This window comes from Lagopus muta, chromosome 8, assembly GCF_023343835.1.
Source record: "Lagopus muta isolate bLagMut1 chromosome 8, bLagMut1 primary, whole genome shotgun sequence".
NCBI classification, from domain to species: Eukaryota; Metazoa; Chordata; class Aves; order Galliformes; family Phasianidae; genus Lagopus; species Lagopus muta.
In genome coordinates, this window is record NC_064440.1 from 19,532,612 (window position 1) to 19,550,521 (window position 17,910).

The 17,910-nt window shown below is 38.6% G+C and overlaps 1 protein-coding gene across 4 annotated transcripts in view; it reads left to right on the forward strand.

The window, feature by feature from the left end:
- Nucleotides 1-17,910, forward strand: part of RAPGEF4 (Rap guanine nucleotide exchange factor 4) — a 144,530-nt gene that overhangs the window by 107,853 nt on the left and 18,767 nt on the right. For all 4 annotated transcript variants that reach the window (XM_048952744.1, XM_048952745.1, XM_048952747.1 and 1 more), the window contains 9 exons: nucleotides 1,754-1,832; nucleotides 6,042-6,192; nucleotides 7,395-7,483; nucleotides 7,954-7,984; nucleotides 8,218-8,296; nucleotides 10,048-10,194; nucleotides 11,369-11,466; nucleotides 16,156-16,281; nucleotides 16,741-16,919. In XM_048952744.1, the coding sequence (XP_048808701.1) occupies nucleotides 1,754-1,832; nucleotides 6,042-6,192; nucleotides 7,395-7,483; nucleotides 7,954-7,984; nucleotides 8,218-8,296; nucleotides 10,048-10,194; nucleotides 11,369-11,466; nucleotides 16,156-16,281; nucleotides 16,741-16,919 (979 nt within the window). The remainder of the gene's footprint in view (nucleotides 1-1,753; nucleotides 1,833-6,041; nucleotides 6,193-7,394; nucleotides 7,484-7,953; nucleotides 7,985-8,217; nucleotides 8,297-10,047; nucleotides 10,195-11,368; nucleotides 11,467-16,155; nucleotides 16,282-16,740; nucleotides 16,920-17,910) is intronic.

Genomic DNA, 17,910 nt, shown 5'->3' on the forward strand with positions numbered 1-17,910 from the left:
TGGTTGTTATTACTGCATAAAGTCTTGCTGGCAGTGTGCTGTAATGTGATGTTTTGAAAAGAAACTAGTAGAAGTTTTTCCCAGAATAAAAACTATGCAGTGAAACAACCTCAGAAAACATAAGAAATCCGGGATTAAAGACAACAATTCACTCTTTCTGCTCTATTGTATTTATACCTTCAGTTCTGAGTAGAACAGCAGAATCTCAAAAGATGCCAGACTACTAGTCAGAACTTTAAATAAGCACAGCTATAACGCCAGAAAAGAGCATGCATTACCACCAGAAGGTAATGGTACTCAAACTTATTTCGGTTGTCACCTGATACTTTGAACTGGCTTGATCCCTCCAGCCATTTTGTTGCATACGAGGATAAGCTTACTCACACTTTTATATCCTTATCACATTACTTTTATATTGCTTGTTTGTGATACTTTCCCGTGTGCAGGGAAAGAAGGATTTTTACATAAAGGAGAAGAACTCAGCACACCATGGGCTGAGTCCCAAGAATGTAGGTTGCTGTAGCTGCACTTACTAGGATGCTTTTCATTAGTGTAAAGAGAACAGCGAATTTACCTCTAAGGATAGAAATATTTACTGCTTTACTATCAGTAAGTACTCTAATTTAGGAGAAAAAAAGAGATTCAGGAACAAAAATAATCCTTATTATGATAAAGTGATGCAGAGACTTTTATGTTAAGCTACAGGATATTGCTTTAGCAAGTTTTTTGACATTGCAGATGTCTAAAAAGTATATATTCAAAGCTGTTAATCCTCAGCTAGTCTGTTACTGACCTCAGCGTACTGGAGAGACGTGTACAGTGGACCATAAGTAGTGGAAGAATTGAAAGATTACAGAAATCCTTCTACGCTGTATGTTTTAATCACTTTTAAGAATAACAATTATACTTCTCATAGATACCTAATTATTAGGATTACAGGCAGAATGCTCCTCTTTAAATCCGAAAGTATATAATAGCAACTTCACTGTTCATACTATGCCTGTATTTTATACGTTTTTCTTAACTAAATTGTTTTTCAAATCCTTTCAAACTTTGACTCTTACAATCCAGTGACAAGATTATACACGCATCCCATGGGACAAAAATGTCACAATTCACAAGCCAGGCTATTTTTAGGTTACAGGAGTTCAGACAGCTAGAAAATCTCAGTTTTGATTTTTGCAGTCCCTTAATTTAAGAACAGTTAAAATTCACCTTATCCTGTGTATTATGCAAGAAAAAGTCCCACCATTCTGGAGGTGCTTTGTCAACTGAGAGATTTTCAAATATGAATTACAATGAGGCAATGGTGCAATGTCAGGTGCAATGTTATCTCACCATATTTTCTCTGACATCACTTGCTTACAGCATTTGGAAGTGTTTCTTTTACCTGAAAAGTTGAACTGTACAAGTGGTTCCTCTAGATCTCTACACTCTTGAGGAGGAATATACCCAAATGTTTCATTTTTGTACAGACTATTCTAGTTTGTTTTCTTTATGCTGGGCCAAACTTTCTTTTGACACAGGCAAAAACCTCTTAATGTAAATGCAATTAAATCCAAACAAATGAGTAAAAGCTTAATATTTCAGCACATATTGATTCATTTATATTTTCATACTTAATGTCTACAAAGTGCAAAATGACACCTTTAATATCTACCAAGAACTAATAAGGTTTTTTCACTTAAAGAAGCCTCATCCTTGTGTTCCCCCAAATGCTCAATTTGCTATTTTCTTTCTTTTCTTTTCACAGATTCTGTTTTAAATGATTTTATTATGATGCACTGTGTTTTTATGCCAAATAGTCAGCTCTGCCCAGCCTTGATGGCACAATATCCTTTTGTTACGGATAAGTTATTTTCCTTTTACAGCTTTCCATACCATTGATGGAACACAAGCTTTTCCCTCTCAAGAATCAAATTGCATTTCATGGAGGCTGTGCCTTGTTGCCTTGTTGGTGGGTTCTCAGTGTCTGACTGACAGCTTGTCTTATAGTTCAACAAGTCTAAAATGGGTAGCATACAGCCATGATGAGATGCAGGCCTGGAGCATGGTGATTGTATCTTTTCTGGGTTATTGTTATACCAAGGAAAAGAAACCTGCTTTCCCTTCACCGGATAGCTGTTCAAGGCCAGGTTAGTTGGCCAGCTTGGTCTAGGGGAAGGTGTCCCTTCCAGCCCAAACAATTCTACGATTCTATAAGTAAAACTACACAGAAGTTTAAATCAGCACTCATTTATCCTTCCTCTTTCTGTTTTTCTTGATTTTTGCAAAACCACTACACTAAGATTTAAACTAAAAGTACTGTGTTTTAGTGATTTCTGTGGCCCACTTTACAGGTTACAAGCCACAAACTGTCTCAAGCAAAAGAGTGCCTGAACTATTAGAACAGTGAGTAAGTGGTTCCTCGGCACTGTCATAATATGGCTATGAACAATAATATATAGTAGTTTATAGGAAGCTTTAACAAACTACAAAAAATCTGAATTGAATGTGAATACTTAGTAGAAAACACAGTTATATAGCATCAGGAGTTGAAATCATTCTCATACTATCTTTGTCTTATGTAGAAGGCATCTGTAAAATTTCCATCCATGAGCTACTGGCAAGACGTGTCATTCAGAGAGCTGCTGGAGGCTGAAAAGTTTTGCTTGTGTGTCGTGTCTTGAAGGAATCAAGTGATGGCGAGCATTAAATAAACATAAAATGTTTTCTGTTTTATAGATTTTTGACAAGAGGTATTACTTCAATTTGCTGGTGTTTTTTTGTTTTTTTTTGAATCAGATTGGTGTGAAAGTATGCACTTCTTGAAGCTCAGCAGGGCAAGTGACATCTGGGAAAACTAACATCCTGAAACCACAAAATAGAGCATCGTGTCTTGTCTGGCAAGCTAGAGAATTCATTTGTGTTACTACTAGCAAGGACAGTAATTGCTTTGAAAACCTTTGGACCTACAAAACTGGTCTATAGAAAATTGTTCATATACCTGCAACAGACACATTTTCCAAAACTCCATAGTTTTAGATAGCAAAAATATTATGAAGTGCTGTTGCTGACAGCTTTAAGAAGAGGTAAAAGAAAAGAAAAGGACAGCAGTTTTGATTTTTTTATTTTTTTTCAGATTTGTCTAGGTGGTCTGTTAGTCAGTCAGTCCATTTGAGACCCAAGCTTGTCTGTCCTTCATTATAATAGTATACCTCTGATATCCAGTAATTAGGAAAATAAGACGCATAAGAAAATGCACCTCATTGTTCATAGGGGAAAGGCTTTTCTGAAGATAGATATTCACTTATTATGAAATCTATTCCAGAGAGGCTAAGACCAGTATGCTGTTTAGTGGGTCATGGCAAGCATCAAGCTAATTCCTTTTCAGGTAGAAGGAAGAGAAGGGGCTGAAAGTAGCTAGTGTCCCACTGCTTTAGTGTCAGCTTTTCCTAGTGCTGAATTATTGTTTATTCTGGTCCATTTTGAATGTGGAAAATCAAACTGTGCTCTGTTGATTGTACCATTGAAATTTATTGTTAGAGTTGAAAGGTTGCTAACAAAGCTCATCTTTTTTGAGCAAAATCATGGTACAAAAATGTTTTCTGGCACTGTGAGACTGAAGAGAGGTTATTTATGCTCAGCGAGGAAATTAAAATGGTAAAAGAGAAATAAGAAAAGTGATTCAGTCAGAGACACTGTTTTTGCTACAACTCCCAATTTTGAATCAATGAAAGACTATTTTCTTACACCCACGTTGGCTACTATTTTAGATGGCAGCATGCAGGTATGAGTGGAGCTAAAACATTATAGTGCTTTCAAGTATAGTACAGGGTACATATTTTGGGTTTTTTTTCTTCCTTTTGGAAGAAAAGGTCATCTGTGTTTGGTCATCTGTATGTTCTTCAAGACTGAAAGGAATGAATGGGTGCACCTTTTTGTTTAATTAACGATATAGGTTGCTCCTAACTCAGTGCTGTGCTGCCCCTTGGTACAGCTCATTTTTAATCACTAATGTGTATGGATGCTTCAATTTTAAAGAATCAAATATTTCTTTATCAATTGGAAAGCAAAGAAAATGCTCCTTTGCTCCTTGATCATGTAATAAGCATGCATCCTGTCTGTTAGATCAAGATTCCTTCCCTCTTTACTGCACAGAAATGGAAAATTGTCAGAGCTACAGCTTGTCAGAAGAAAGGGAGATAAGTCACAAAATAAAACTTGATGTAGAGGAACACTTCCAAAAGTACATTTCAAAAGTACAGTTAGGGTAGTGCTCTTGGGGTAGAACAAGCCTGTGATCACGTGTGTAAGTTTTCATCTTTTAAGGGCCATTGTCTAAATACTTTCAAATACTCTTTTACTCTTTGTAGGCAATAGTCCTTTAGCATGTTTTCTTACGAAGGTTTAGTGAATTTCCTTTGCCACTGTGCAAGCAAAATAGTTTGTGTTCCACTGCAGTAACTGGTGCTGATTTTACAGAGCTTCCAGTCCAGCTAAATGTTCCCACACGGAGAGGAACAGATTTGAGAATTGATTTAATTTCCTAGTATGTGTTAGACAGAATTAGGTATATGTGTATAAAACTATGTTGGTGTTGATAAATATTCTACAATTATCTGACACTGCAAGAATACATGATATTTTACTTCTGATTGTAATCTGCATTGAATCTGTGTCCTGTAGGTCCCATAAAAATGGGAGAACCCTTCACTGACTTTCCCTGTGATAATGTTAATAAAAGAGCAATTAATAAAAATGAGCAGTAAAAATACTGAAAAATTACCAGTGCCTATGGTGAGTCAGTTAATAAGAAAGTAAAAATACGTGAAATAATTGCAGTGTTTGAAAAGTAAAAATGGCATGAGAGAAATGACTCAGTGGAATATTAAACTTGCTCCCTGAGACATTAGAGCACATAGCTTACAATATATTATTTACTTATGACCCTTCAGCTTACTTACTCCCATAAATACACTGACATGTTTAGTTCCCTAGTCATTTGAAGCCTTTCTGAATGAAATTAAAATGCAAATGTCTGAAAGTTTGTCAGTCAAGTGTGTGCCCCAGTAACCCCTGTATCATGTCGAATCTCTGCAGGGATTTGGGGCTGGAGGATCATTTGTAAAGTGTGAGTTAACAGATACTTTTTCCCATAGCATTTTATTAGTATAATGTATGTTAACATTTGTTAGAGAAAACAGCAGTAATCTTGTTATAATTATAAATAAGAAGCTTAAAATATATGTCTTAGATACTTTTTTTTTTCTAATTAATATTCACATTTTCTAATTAATATTTTAAAATCTTTTGTTTGAGCAACGGAAATTGCAGCTTGAAAGGATACTGAACCTCACAAGTTTTGTAATGCAGACACTTCAGCATGAAAAAGATCAGTTAAGTGTTTCCCAGCTTTTCTTAGTGTCCCTTACAAAATAACTGTCACAAAGTGTTGTTTCCCAAATATCCTGTAATTGTTGTTAGAATGGAAACTATGATTTCCCCATATATAAGGGAAGCTGCTACAAAATTTATTCTCTTAGACCATGTCTGTGGTCAGTTAAGCCTGTGAACTAGGTTCTCCTACTATAAGGGGATTGAGGTTCACCCTGCTTTATGGTAGCTTCTGTAAATAAAAGATACGGCACTGGTGTTTCACTCCAGAATCATACTGGAATAGTGTGTGAATACAAAGTGACATTTTTCTGCCACAGCCTCCAAAGAAGCACAGGAAAGAACATCCTTCTTCAGTCTTAACCATTAATTCTGCTCTCTGTTATTCCAAATGTCATTTCTGTTCTGTTCCTCCACAGCAACTTTCTCTGTGGCGGCACTGTTCATTCCTGCTCTGTTTAGTGACCTCACTGTCTTCTTACTTTTTAGTATGAGTATTAAAGTTTCACAAACCTTTATGCTAGTAACAGTCAGAAATCAAAAGTATATAGTGGAAAGTTACATTTGAACACCCTGCAAATGGGTTGTTGGAATTCACTTGTTTGTAAAATTGTACCAGTTCTGATACTTTGAATCACTGATCATTTTCCTTGACACCATGGCACTTATCATGCCCAGCCTTCCCAGGGTACAGAGCAAGAGAAAATGGATTATTCTCTCAACAATAAAAGGCGAGTCATTCGACTGGTTCTTCAGTGGGCTGCTTTATATGGAGATTTGCTACAAGAGGATGAAGCAGCAATGGCCTTTTTGGAGGTAGGAGGTGTACTGGAAAGTATTTACATAGCAAGATAAGTTGAAAGCCTGTTCAGAACATGTTGAACTCTGGTACAAAGTAAAGAGAAGTGGATCACTTCAGAGTGCAAACTCATAACTATGTTTAATTGTTTTTTAGCTGCAGTCAGTATACACAGCATTTGAGCTATTGTTGGATCTCTGAAATTATCTGCTGGAGTTGCACATCCTATTGAAAGTTCTGCATGGGTAGACTGTTGAACAAGAATACATTAAGTTGCTTTTTTTGGTGGGCATTGTCTAAGCTACAGTGAGCTTTGGTTAATGTTTAAATTCTTCTACAGATTTATACTGAACTAAACCAAACAGATCTGGAGCACAAAGGCAGATTGTTGGTTGCCGCCGTGAGGATGATAGTTTAATTAGCACAGAAGAGCAATTAATCAACGACAATGTTCAAGAAAGGGAGAAGTAAAACATGGGTAGAGATAAGTCTTCCCAAAATATGGATCTGAATGAAAATAATTCTCTGAATGAAGATGTTGAAAGCAGGATCAAAGGCAGGAAGACAGTAAAGGGAAGACAAGGTCACAGAAGTCAACTGCGGAAAAGATTTTAAGTAGAACAAGGTTTCAAGTGCTCAATATCATGGAGAATGTGTGTGGTGCACTGGTTCCCCATTTTGCCTAAGAAGAGATCATGAGCACCTCAGAAAAAAAGTGGAATACAAAGTGTAGAAGCCAGAATCCAGGATTGTGCTGGAAGAGAGGAATTCAAAGCCATGACTGAAAATAGTACAGTAATAGAAATTGAAGATTAGACGGGAGATGGGCTTATGCTAGTAAGCATGGTCAAGACTGCTGGGTGATTTTATGTTTTGGTTTTTAACAAAAATGAAAGAAATTTCTTTTACTATCAATAACAGTGATAAGGGAAGAATGGTTTTTAAACAAAATCACTAGCCTACAAAAACAAAAAAACAAAAAACACCAGTTGTTGTGCCACATTAATTGTGAATCCTCTTTCTTTTCTCCTTGATAATCTGAAAATGCAGAATTTGCACAAGCAGTGAGTGGCTGAACAGTAGTATAAGTAAATACTTATGTCTAGATTAGCGTTCTTTATTATCATTAAACTATCAGATGTCATCTCATAAGCTTCTATCCTTAGTACTGCTCATTTACCCCTATAGTTATTTAAAGAGTATTCTATGTCATTTACAGGAATTTTATGTATCTGTGTCAGATGATACCAGAATGATTGCAGCACTAAAGGAGCAACTTCCAGAGCTAGAGAAAATTGTAAAGCAAGTGTAAGCAAAAAATTATGCTTCCTTCTTTCTTGTTCGTTGCTCTTTTTCCCAGGAAATAGATGAAGAAAATTATTTCTTATATCTTTTAAAAGTGTGTTTTGTGAATGGCACTCAGTCACTGCAGACTGAATGTTTTCATGCAGACTTGTTTGGATGAATGCCTGTGACCCCATCTTTCTATGTAATTCTTGCATACACCGGACTGCCTCATAGAAGGGTTGACAGAAGGAATAAGAAATTATGTATACACCATTGAAACTATACTGCGCGCTTGCACGAACTTCTTGTAGTATTTTCTGTGCCTTTGTTGTGATATAGCTAACCTGTAGTATCATCTTGTCTTCTTTCCTAAATACAAACAAGAAGGTGTTGATACTCCAGTTTGACAAGTGGTCTGTGTTCTTTGTGCTTTGTGCACAAAATCTTTTAGGCAATATCTAATGATATGTACTGTGTTTTAAATTTTATAGAGCTGAGGAACCTAAAGCACCACAAAAGAAGGTAAGATAATTTATTTCTGTTTCCTAAATAAAAGCTTTAGGATGGCAAACTTGTAAGCATCTTCTCTTTAGTAATTTGGGATTTATTAGAACAAGACATTCAGATATAACTTTTAACTTTGTGTCAAATTTTGCATTGCTACCCTTTTTCCTGCCACTGATCTTTTTTAAATTCAGATCTATACCCTAATGTTTATTCTTGCCATAATGTGAATCCTGGTGATTAATTTTCAGCACAAAGTTCTTCTGCAGCTGTTTAACACAAGTGATGACAGAGCACAGAAACGCCAACCTATCAGGGGCAGTGATGAAGGTGAGTTCCTTCTCTGAAGAGTCTTCTTGAGCCCTGGGGCTTGCAGTAAAGTTGCTTCTCTGAAAGCAAAGGGTCTGAAAATAAACAGAAGCACTAACAGTTTAGAAGTCTGGCCTGAAGCAAACTTTGCATTTTCTGAACCAACATTCTCCATCGTTGCTTTGAAATACTCCTGATCTTTTCTCATCTGTGTGCTATAAAGCACTGTGCTTCCTCAGAGGAAGAATGTAGCAACCTTTAAAACGGGATGGACAAAACAGGCAAGAACCAATACAGACAGTGTCCATGCAGGTAGTGTCAGTGCAATAAGTATTCGATGCTGAAGGTCATGTTTGAGTCCCTTTCTCTTCTGTATAGTTTGAGCTAATACGTACAGCTGTTTCACCAGAAATGCTCCTTTGTGAGATGTGAGTGGAGCAGATAATCATTCCCTGGAGCTCTGCCGTGTGGCACACAGCCTAGAAAACGGAATCTGCTCTTTTGCCCTATTGGTATTGTGTGACTCTGTGGAGAGATCAAGGTAAAATTTACAGCAGTGTGTTAGACTGTCATTTTCAGTTGTACTGGCTTTTCAAGTTGTCATTCACTTTAGGCAGGAAAAAGCACTTCTATATAACAATATCCTGAGATCTGTTCAGTGTAAACCAAATATACATTCTTTAAAACTCATATATCTGGGGATTTCTTTGCAACTGCCTGGGTCAGTCCCTCGATGGTTCTGGTGCATCTTCATCACAAAAAATACCTTCTGCTACAGAACGTTTGAACTTAAGGGGTAGCTCTTGCTACTGCACAGTGGTAAAAATAAGGGAACAAAATACAAAGTCATTTATCTGAGAAAGCCAATGGCATTTCAAAAGCAGGAGGTAAATATATATGAACAGCAGAAATCCTGCCATGCGTCCAGTTCCTGTTGTTCATCTCAGTGTTTCTTCTATGTCTACAAAGAGCAAAACAATTGCTACAGCCCTGAAAGCACTACTTCTCCTGTCTGTATGGACAGAAATTAACTGCTGCTTTCATATGACTGTACCTTTCTCATTTGTAGTGCTGGCAGCAAAGCGAGCCTTGAAAATATGTAGACAACCATAACTCCTGAGACTGCTTAGCTTGGCTTGACATCTCAGCTGAGGGAGTATTTTGCTACCTTCTGTCTTAAATTCATGTCACGGCATTCTGCCTTGCTTTTTTCAGCCTAATGTTCTATTGTATTGATTCCTAGGTTTGTGTATAAGCATGTGAGCCAATGTGTATTGTACACTCAAGTTTTAAGGAGTTTTTCTTCACTATCTACAGTATTCCTGTGTCAGAAACATACTTGCCTGTAAAAAAATTACTGCTGGTTGTAACCTGAACTTTATTTTCAAACCTATTTTGTGAAACGAAAAGTATTTTACTGTAATTAAGAGAGTTTTTCTGACTCCTGAAAGCAATTGTACTATTATAATATCTGTACTATTATAATATCTGGGACATAATAAAGTACCAGGTGAAACTGGCATCCATAAGTAGCATAGCAGTACTAACATAGGAGTACTTCGTGTTTTACTAAAAGCTCTAGGAAGTCAGAGATTTCTAGGCTAGAAATTGTAGAATGTCTGAAGAATGGGGAATTATCAAAACAGTAATGACTTGTTTTTGCTTTTGTTCTTTCATTTGTGAGCAGTGGTTAACAAAATGAAAGCAGTTTGCGCAATAACATCTCTGTGATTGTTACATGTGGCATACATCATGGAATGGTTTTTCTCCAGTTCTTTTTAAGGTGTACTGCATAGACCAAACCTATACCACTATCCGCGTGCCGGTGTCTTCGTCTGTGAAGGAAGTAATCAGCGCAGTAGCAGATAAGCTGGGTTCTGGAGAAGGCCTTATCATAGTAAAGATGAGTTCAGGAGGAGGTACTGTATTTCCATTATGTTAAATGTTTCTCATAGTGAAAGAGAAGGTCAGGAGGGATTGAAAAGCAAGACTAATTCAGTCGTGGCTTTATTACCGTATGCACGTTCAGCTAGTACAAGCTATGTCTGAGGCAAGTCCTGTCCACGCTGCAGGCACAGACTGCAGCTCACATGGCATACAGGGAAAATGAGCAGCTGTGTATCTGCATGTATCTGAATAGAGCTACCCCAAGTTCCCTTCAGTGTAGAACTTTAAGTTTTTTTAATAGCAGAAATATGAGGTAAACATGGATGTCAGTTTAGATGAAGAATCAGAAGCAGCAAAAAATGCTGCAGTGCTGATAGTCCCATATTGGTCCGTGCCAGTCTGACCTCCATTCGGTATCTTGGTGCCAAGCCCACTGACCTGGTGTTGGCAAAGGGTCAAGAGTCAGCCCCCTACTGTAGGCTGTAGAAATGGGAGAGTGACTTCAGGGTGGGCTCTGCTGGAGAATTAGCTTTGCTAAAGTGCTCTGGCTGAGTATGATTGTGAGGACACGCAGCGCTAATGAGAGCTGTTTCGGAAGGCATTTTTGTAGACAGTGATGCCTGCCAAAAACATTCACTTCCTGAGGACTGACACCAGGCAGCTCTTGTTTTTGCAGTTGCAGCAATTTTTTATTGTCAGATTTGCTGACAGCCAAATCTCTCTCTGACAGAGATTTTTGTAAGTTACCTCATTATCTTTTCTTTACCTGCAATGTGATGTTCTTTTAGAACTGCTGCAATGAGATCTGAATACAGTTACATTTCATCACCTTCTTATGCAGTTATGTTCCAGGGAAATTTCTAGCAGGAACAGCTCTCCACATGCTTAAAGCTCAGACAAAAATGAAGAGTTGTAATGATTGCTAGATTTTTGCAAGTAGTTCCTAGAGATGGCAGACTTCTCTTAAACTGCCTGCGCAGATTGAGGCCAAGATTTTGGTTCTTGATGCCACTTTTGAATGAGAATCGCTGGGGCTGAGCTTCTGATGTTTCTTCACAAAGAGGACCTTATTGCCATCTAGTTCTGTCCTGGACATACATTGGTTGACTGTAAAATTTGTTCCCAGAACGCTGATTTTTGCAGCTGGGTCTGTCCTGCTGTCAATTCTGCAAATATTTAATGAAGTCTTCCATTTCATGTTTACAGAAAAAGTCGTGCTCAAGCCTCATGATGTTTCAGTGTTTACAACTCTCAGTGTTAATGGACGACTCTTTGCTTGCCCACGTGACCAGTTTGATTCACTGGTATGTATGTATGCAGTGCTCAGAAAGTTCAGTTCCTCAGTTAATTTGAATGCTTGGTATTTTTTGTATTATCAATGCTTTGGGTAGAAACTAGTGGAAATACTCACAATGAAGGACTTGTAATAGTTCTATGGGACAAGCCCTGAAATGAAAATGGAGTCATGTAATCATTTCCTAAACTAGAGCAGAAATCCTCTTGATCCACCTGACAGAACTTGATCCCAGTATTCTTTGTGTCATGCTGAGCATGTAGGAAGAGCTGAATATTATCACCAAGACAAACAGTAATTCCTGATTACAAAATTGACTCCTGGTGACCACAAGGATATATTAGAGAATATAGATGTTTGCAATTGCAGCATTATGAAGACTTGGTTCTGACAGTAAATTCCTTAGAATCTTCTCTATCTGAGCCCCAGTAAATACTCAAGCTCTCCGATTCTAACTAGAATCATAGAACATATTCCTCCTAGAACGTTCTTTTTTTTTTTTTTTTTTTTTTTTAAGAAAAATTGCTTATAAGTACTTACAGTTTATACAGCTATTCTAACAATCTCATGAGGTCTGCTTTTACAGGGTTTGATTTGACTGTACTTTTTGTTCCTTTTATTTCATTAAAAACAAATGTCATTGCCAAGTCATGTCAGCATGAGCTCTGTTACTCCTACCCTTGTTTCAGCCTCCTGTGTGCCTTTAACAAGCCACTTACTATGTATGCCTTTTTCTTTTATAGATATTGTAAAATCTGTGCTTTGCTGCTGAGTTCAATTTAGTAACCAGGGAATGCACATACAGCATACTATACTTCCATGCAGGGATATGTCTTGTTCAGTTTATTAAATTCTGATGCTCCCTCAAGGTTAATTAATCCTGCTAAATAGATACCTGTGTGAGGCATTCTACTCTAAAGTGAGGGTGCATTAGTACAATGTTGAGTACTTTCATATGGTTTTACATGTCTGTGCAGACATACCTTTGGCAGCATACTGTCTTGGCTTTCTGTGCCTTTTCTCCTCTGCTGCCTATCTACCTTGGATCAAGGCTTCAATATGTACATCAACTGCAAAAGGAAAATCCAGGCGAGTGTACCCCAATAGTGCAGTACAGGCATGCCAGTAACAACGAACTAGGAGAAGGCTGAGGTACCAAAGAGCTTTTTTTGCCTCAGTCTTCACTAGTGACTGCTCTACGCACAGCCCTTGAGCAGATTATTCAGAAGGTGAGAGAACTGGAGGATGATGCCCCTCCTGCAGTAAGTGAAGATCAGGTTCATGACTACCTCAGGAACTGAATATTCATAAGTCTATGAGTCTGGATGCATCCCAGAGTCCTGGGGGAAGTGGCTGACGTAGTCATAGTGATCAGGTGAAGTCCCTGGTCACTGGAAAAAAGGCCGTAGAAAAAAGGGTAGAAAAGATGTCCATGGAACTGCCAACCTGTTAACCTTACCTCAGTGCTGGGGAAGATCATGGAGCAGATACTCCAGGAAACTAAGACACATGGAAGAGAGGCAGGTCCTGCCTGACCAACCTTGTAACTGTTCATGATGGTGTAGCTGTGTCAGTGGACAAGGGAAGAGACACTGATGTAATCTATCTGGACTTCAGTAAGGCCTTTGACATGGTCTCCCATAATATCCTTCTCTCCAAATCGGAATGAAATGGATTTGATGGATGGACCGTTCAGTGGATGAGGCACTGGTTGTTAGGCCATACCGAGAGTGGTAGTCAATGGCTCAATATCCAGATGGAGATTGGGGACAAGTGGTGTCCCTCAGGGGTCGGTAATGGGACCAGTGCTCTTTAACATCTTGATCAATTATATCAACAGTGGGATCGAGTGCACCCTCAATAGGTTTGTGGATGACACCAAGCTGAGTGTGGTCAACACACCAGAGGGATGGGATGCCATTCAAATAGATCTAGAGGACTTGAGCAGAGACCAGGAGAGCCCCATGAGTCTCAACAAATCCAAGTGCAGGGTCTTGCACCCGGGTCATGGCAACCCCAACTATCAGTGCAAGCTGGAGGGTGTAATGTAAGAACAGAGCACAGCACTGCCAAAGGACTTTGGGGTTCTGGTAGATGGTAAGCTGGGCGTGAGCCAGCAACGTGCCCTTGCAGCCCAGAAGGACAATTTTATCTTGGGCTGCATCAAAAGAACTGTGGCTAGCAGGGCAGGGGAGATGATCCTGCCCCTCTGTTCTGTGTTGGCGAGACCTCACTTGGGGTACTGTGTCCAGATGTGGAGTCCTCAGTATAGGAGAGACGTGGACCTGTTGGAGCAGGTCCAGAGGAGGGATGCAAAAACGATCCGAGGGATGGAACACATCCCATGTGAGGCTGAGAGAGCTGGGACTGTTCAGCCTGGAGAAGAGAAGGTTCCGGGAAGACCTGAAAGCAGCTTTTCAGTATCTAAAGGGCATTTGTGAGAAAGAAGGGAACAGACTCTTCAGCAGGGTCTGTTGTGATAGGACAATGGGAAATGGATTCAAAGTAACGGAGGGGATATTTTGATTGGACATAAGGAAGTTTTTTCAATAAGGGTGGTAAGGCACTGGCATGGGTTGCCCAGAGAGGTGGTAGATTACCTGGCCTTGGAGACATTCAAGTCAGGCTGAACAGGGCTCTGAACAACCTGATGTAGCTGTAGTGTCCCTGCAGGAGAGTTGGACCAGATTGCCTTTGAAGGTCTCTTCCAACTCAAACAAGTCTAAGTGCTCCAAATGCTACAATGAGCTCTGAGCAGCTACAGGACTGCAGTGTGCTAGTCTTTGTCAATTGGACAGGCTTCGATAGGAACTACGGGTGAACACTCAGCACCTTGTATGAAGCTCTCAGCACTGCATGACAGAATTCATCTCCTTATCAACTGCATTTTTTCAAAGAGGTATAAACAACTTCAAAAATCTTATGACCTTCCTCCCTCCCAATTTAATCCTTTTATATTCTCATTTCTTGCTGCAGCCTATGTGGGTGCATTTATTTGTATTGCACTTGACAGTTCCCATGTGAATATTGTTCTGGGTCAGACAAATTTGCAAGCATGCAGTGAGTTTACATCTATGTGCTTCTTTCCTAGCCTTGGAAAACATGTGTTTGTTATGGTAACAGCTATGCTGTATTTGTCTCCAAATAGGGGAAATAAGCCCTAAGTCTTATTCCACAAATTTCCACGCAATAAGATTTTCTACACATAACTGTATTTTTCATTCATACTTTGTCTTCAACTGAAGAAACTTTTGGGTTTGTGCAAATTCCAGGCTGTAAGGTTGATGGCTGTCCTGAGGTTTTTCTTAAGATAATGTTATACTTAAATACTTTATTTAAAAAACTGTAGATGGATATTTAAAGGCAATAATGTCTGTGGGTAAGTTTAATTATTTTTAATGATATGTATATTTAAATAACATCATATCTGTATATGATGGTATTTGATATAAAGGCTTTCCCTAGCAAGAACTCAAACAGAAATAAAGCTACAATACTGTGTATTGTTGATGTATTAATCCAGCCACTTTTTTTTCTGTAGGTAATAGAATATTCCTTTATAGAAGACAGTTGATTTAATAAGCTCAATTTTAGTGCTACAGTACGTAAATATGGCCTGTTAATCTTCCAGACTCTATTCAGTTGCTACTCAGAAAGGAGCCTGTTGACAATTCCCTGCTCTGCAATTAACTAACAAAGACCTTGTAAGACATAGAGAAACTTGTGAGTGAACTCTACTGCCCTCTCCTGGAAACAAAACAATTAAAACGTGGGTTTGCAAGAAGCTTTACTGATGTTTTCCCAATGGAAATTTCAGAATGCATGTGAACTTGCAAGATTGTTTGTTAGTGTTTAGCCGGGGCTGGCTCAAATGTGTTGACCTTAATATATACAGCAGGTTACTTCAAAAGTGCCTTGATCTCAAGCCATGTTTTAAATCTCTTCAGTGTAAGGTCTACTTATGTGCAACACCGTAGATCACATTTCTTTTATTGGATGGTATGGAATTGTCTTTCAAAAATACTTTATACTTGAATGGTATAAAGAATTCTTTCTTATAAGACCGCGTGTTTATAATTTTCATTACTGTAATGAGGAGTTTTGCAATCAGGTAACAGTGCATCGCGGTACTGACAAAGAGAAAGTATGAGCATGTTTTAAATGCCTCACATAAATGAGCAGAAGATCTTGCAATCACTGCAGATTTCTGAAATATGGTGGGTGTAATAATTCGCATTGGTATGGTCAGTAATTTACAAAAGTATCTGGCTTGTGCTTTGTGACTCAGTTGTTTGTGTACGTGAAAGAGGAAATTGATAACAAAAGCTTTGTGAACAGACCTATGCTCCTAAACAAATAAGCATGCTTAAGGAGCAAAATGCACATTATTTCTGGCTTCAAATTCTAGAACAATGCTAAGAATAACATACTGACAACAGTCTCTCTTACTTCCCTACAGTACCTCTGAAGTAATTTTAGAATTTCACTCAGCATCCTCTGCATAGTGGATACTGATTTTTGCATACGACTTCTCTTTTCCTAATGCCAGCCTGTGCAAAACAGCAAATTTCAGTTTTCCTATTAGATGCAGGCGCAGGGAAATGGTCACACTGGAAACAAACAAACAAACAGAAACGTTATGGAAGAAAAGCTCCAATCACGTAATTTAGCATTTCTAAAATATTTTTTCTGTTTGTAGGCACCATTACCAGAACAAGAGGGACCATCAGTTGGTACGGTTGGAACGTTTGAGCTGATGAGCTCCAAAGACCTCGCACATCAGATGACAATTTATGACTGGGAGCTCTTCAACTGTGTGCATGAGGTAAAAAAAAAGTCCATCTATTCAGATTTAGAATCTGTCAGGAAATGTTTAATTGGTGCGTTGTATGGTAGGTATGTTCAGTACCTGCAAATCTCTGATTTTGATTTTCAAAAATACTGCCTACAAGTTTTGAAAGCATGAGGCATTCTTTGTCTGATTTTATCTTTGCATCTTTTCTGTAAAACTTCTCCCAAACACATGCTGTTTAAGTACATTTTATTCAAGATATTAAGCTATTTATGCATAATCTATAGTTATGCTTTTAGTATGCTTCAGCTATTGACTGTTGGATTGGAACCAAAGTTCTTGTAATCAGTGCAACAATAAATGTAAACTGCAGAGCAAGTTTCAGGCTAGTGTAGGAAATAGATACTTACCTGGTTACTGTTTTTACCTTCTTTCCACTGTCCAAAGTATAAGATTTCTAAGAAAAAAACTAAACGCTTTTCTTTTTCCTAGCTGGAACTGATCTATCACACTTTTGGAAGGCACAATTTCAAAAAGACCACAGCAAATCTGGATTTATTTTTAAGAAGATTTAATGAAATTCAGTTCTGGGTGGTCACTGAGATTTGTCTTTGCTCTCAACTCAGCAAGCGTGTGCAGCTACTGAAGAAATATATTAAGATAGCTGCCCAGTAAGTACACAATCATCTATGAGTTGGAAATGAGACTGAATATAGTAAATTTGTTGCTACTGTCCTTTTTCTGTTTGTTTGTTTTTGTTTCCAAGAAGCCACGCGTTCAGAGGTTAAAACGTTTTTATTCAATAATTCTGTTTCCTTACCGTGTGGTATAGAAGTGGTATACATATTTCTGTCTTACTCTTCATTGATCCTTTATTTATGAAAATCTCTGGATTTTTAGGGCTATGCTTTCACATCGAGTTTGTGAGTAAATATATACTTCAGCTCCCTAAGAGAATCCATCATTTACCCTTAAGCACATTAGGAAAAACTAATTTTAGTAAAGGATATAGTATTGAGATGATGAGGCTTGTGCAGCTGCAGGTGGTGATCACTGTTACCTTCTTCCTTTGCACTTTGCAATATATTTATTACACTTCTCACCTGTCATTCAGTGTCTGAACTAAATTCACTGAGGAGCTGCTGTTCTTAGCATCTGTCTCAGACTTTGGGTGTTGTGAGTGGAGACTTTAAGCAGTGTTACAGAACGAAGCAGTCCTTATTTGTTGGTAAACCATGAATTTTAACATATGTTGCACTCCTTGGTGAAGTAGTGTGAAGAGATTACAGCTGTGATGTCTCTGTCCTCACAGTTCGTGATTCCACATGGCTGAAATCAGTGTTCACATCAAAACTATGGCTCAGCATCCTGCTCTGCTGCGGGCTGAGCCCTGCTCCTCAGTGCTGCTTCCTTCCTGGGATCTGCTTCAGGCCCTTTGGAGGCTGGGGGTTCCAAGAAGCTGAAGATTTTCAAAATCTGGCAGTGTGCATGCAGGATCAGGTTTCTGTGCAGAACAGTGAACAGCATTTACCTCTTTAGTTTCTAAAAATAAGCGTGCTGCATATTCCATGATCCTGCAGCCGGGAGAGGGCAGTGGCAGCCGCACACAGCACAGGGAGCTGGGGCCTCTGCTGAGCTCAGAGGCGTGTAGCAGGGAAATGG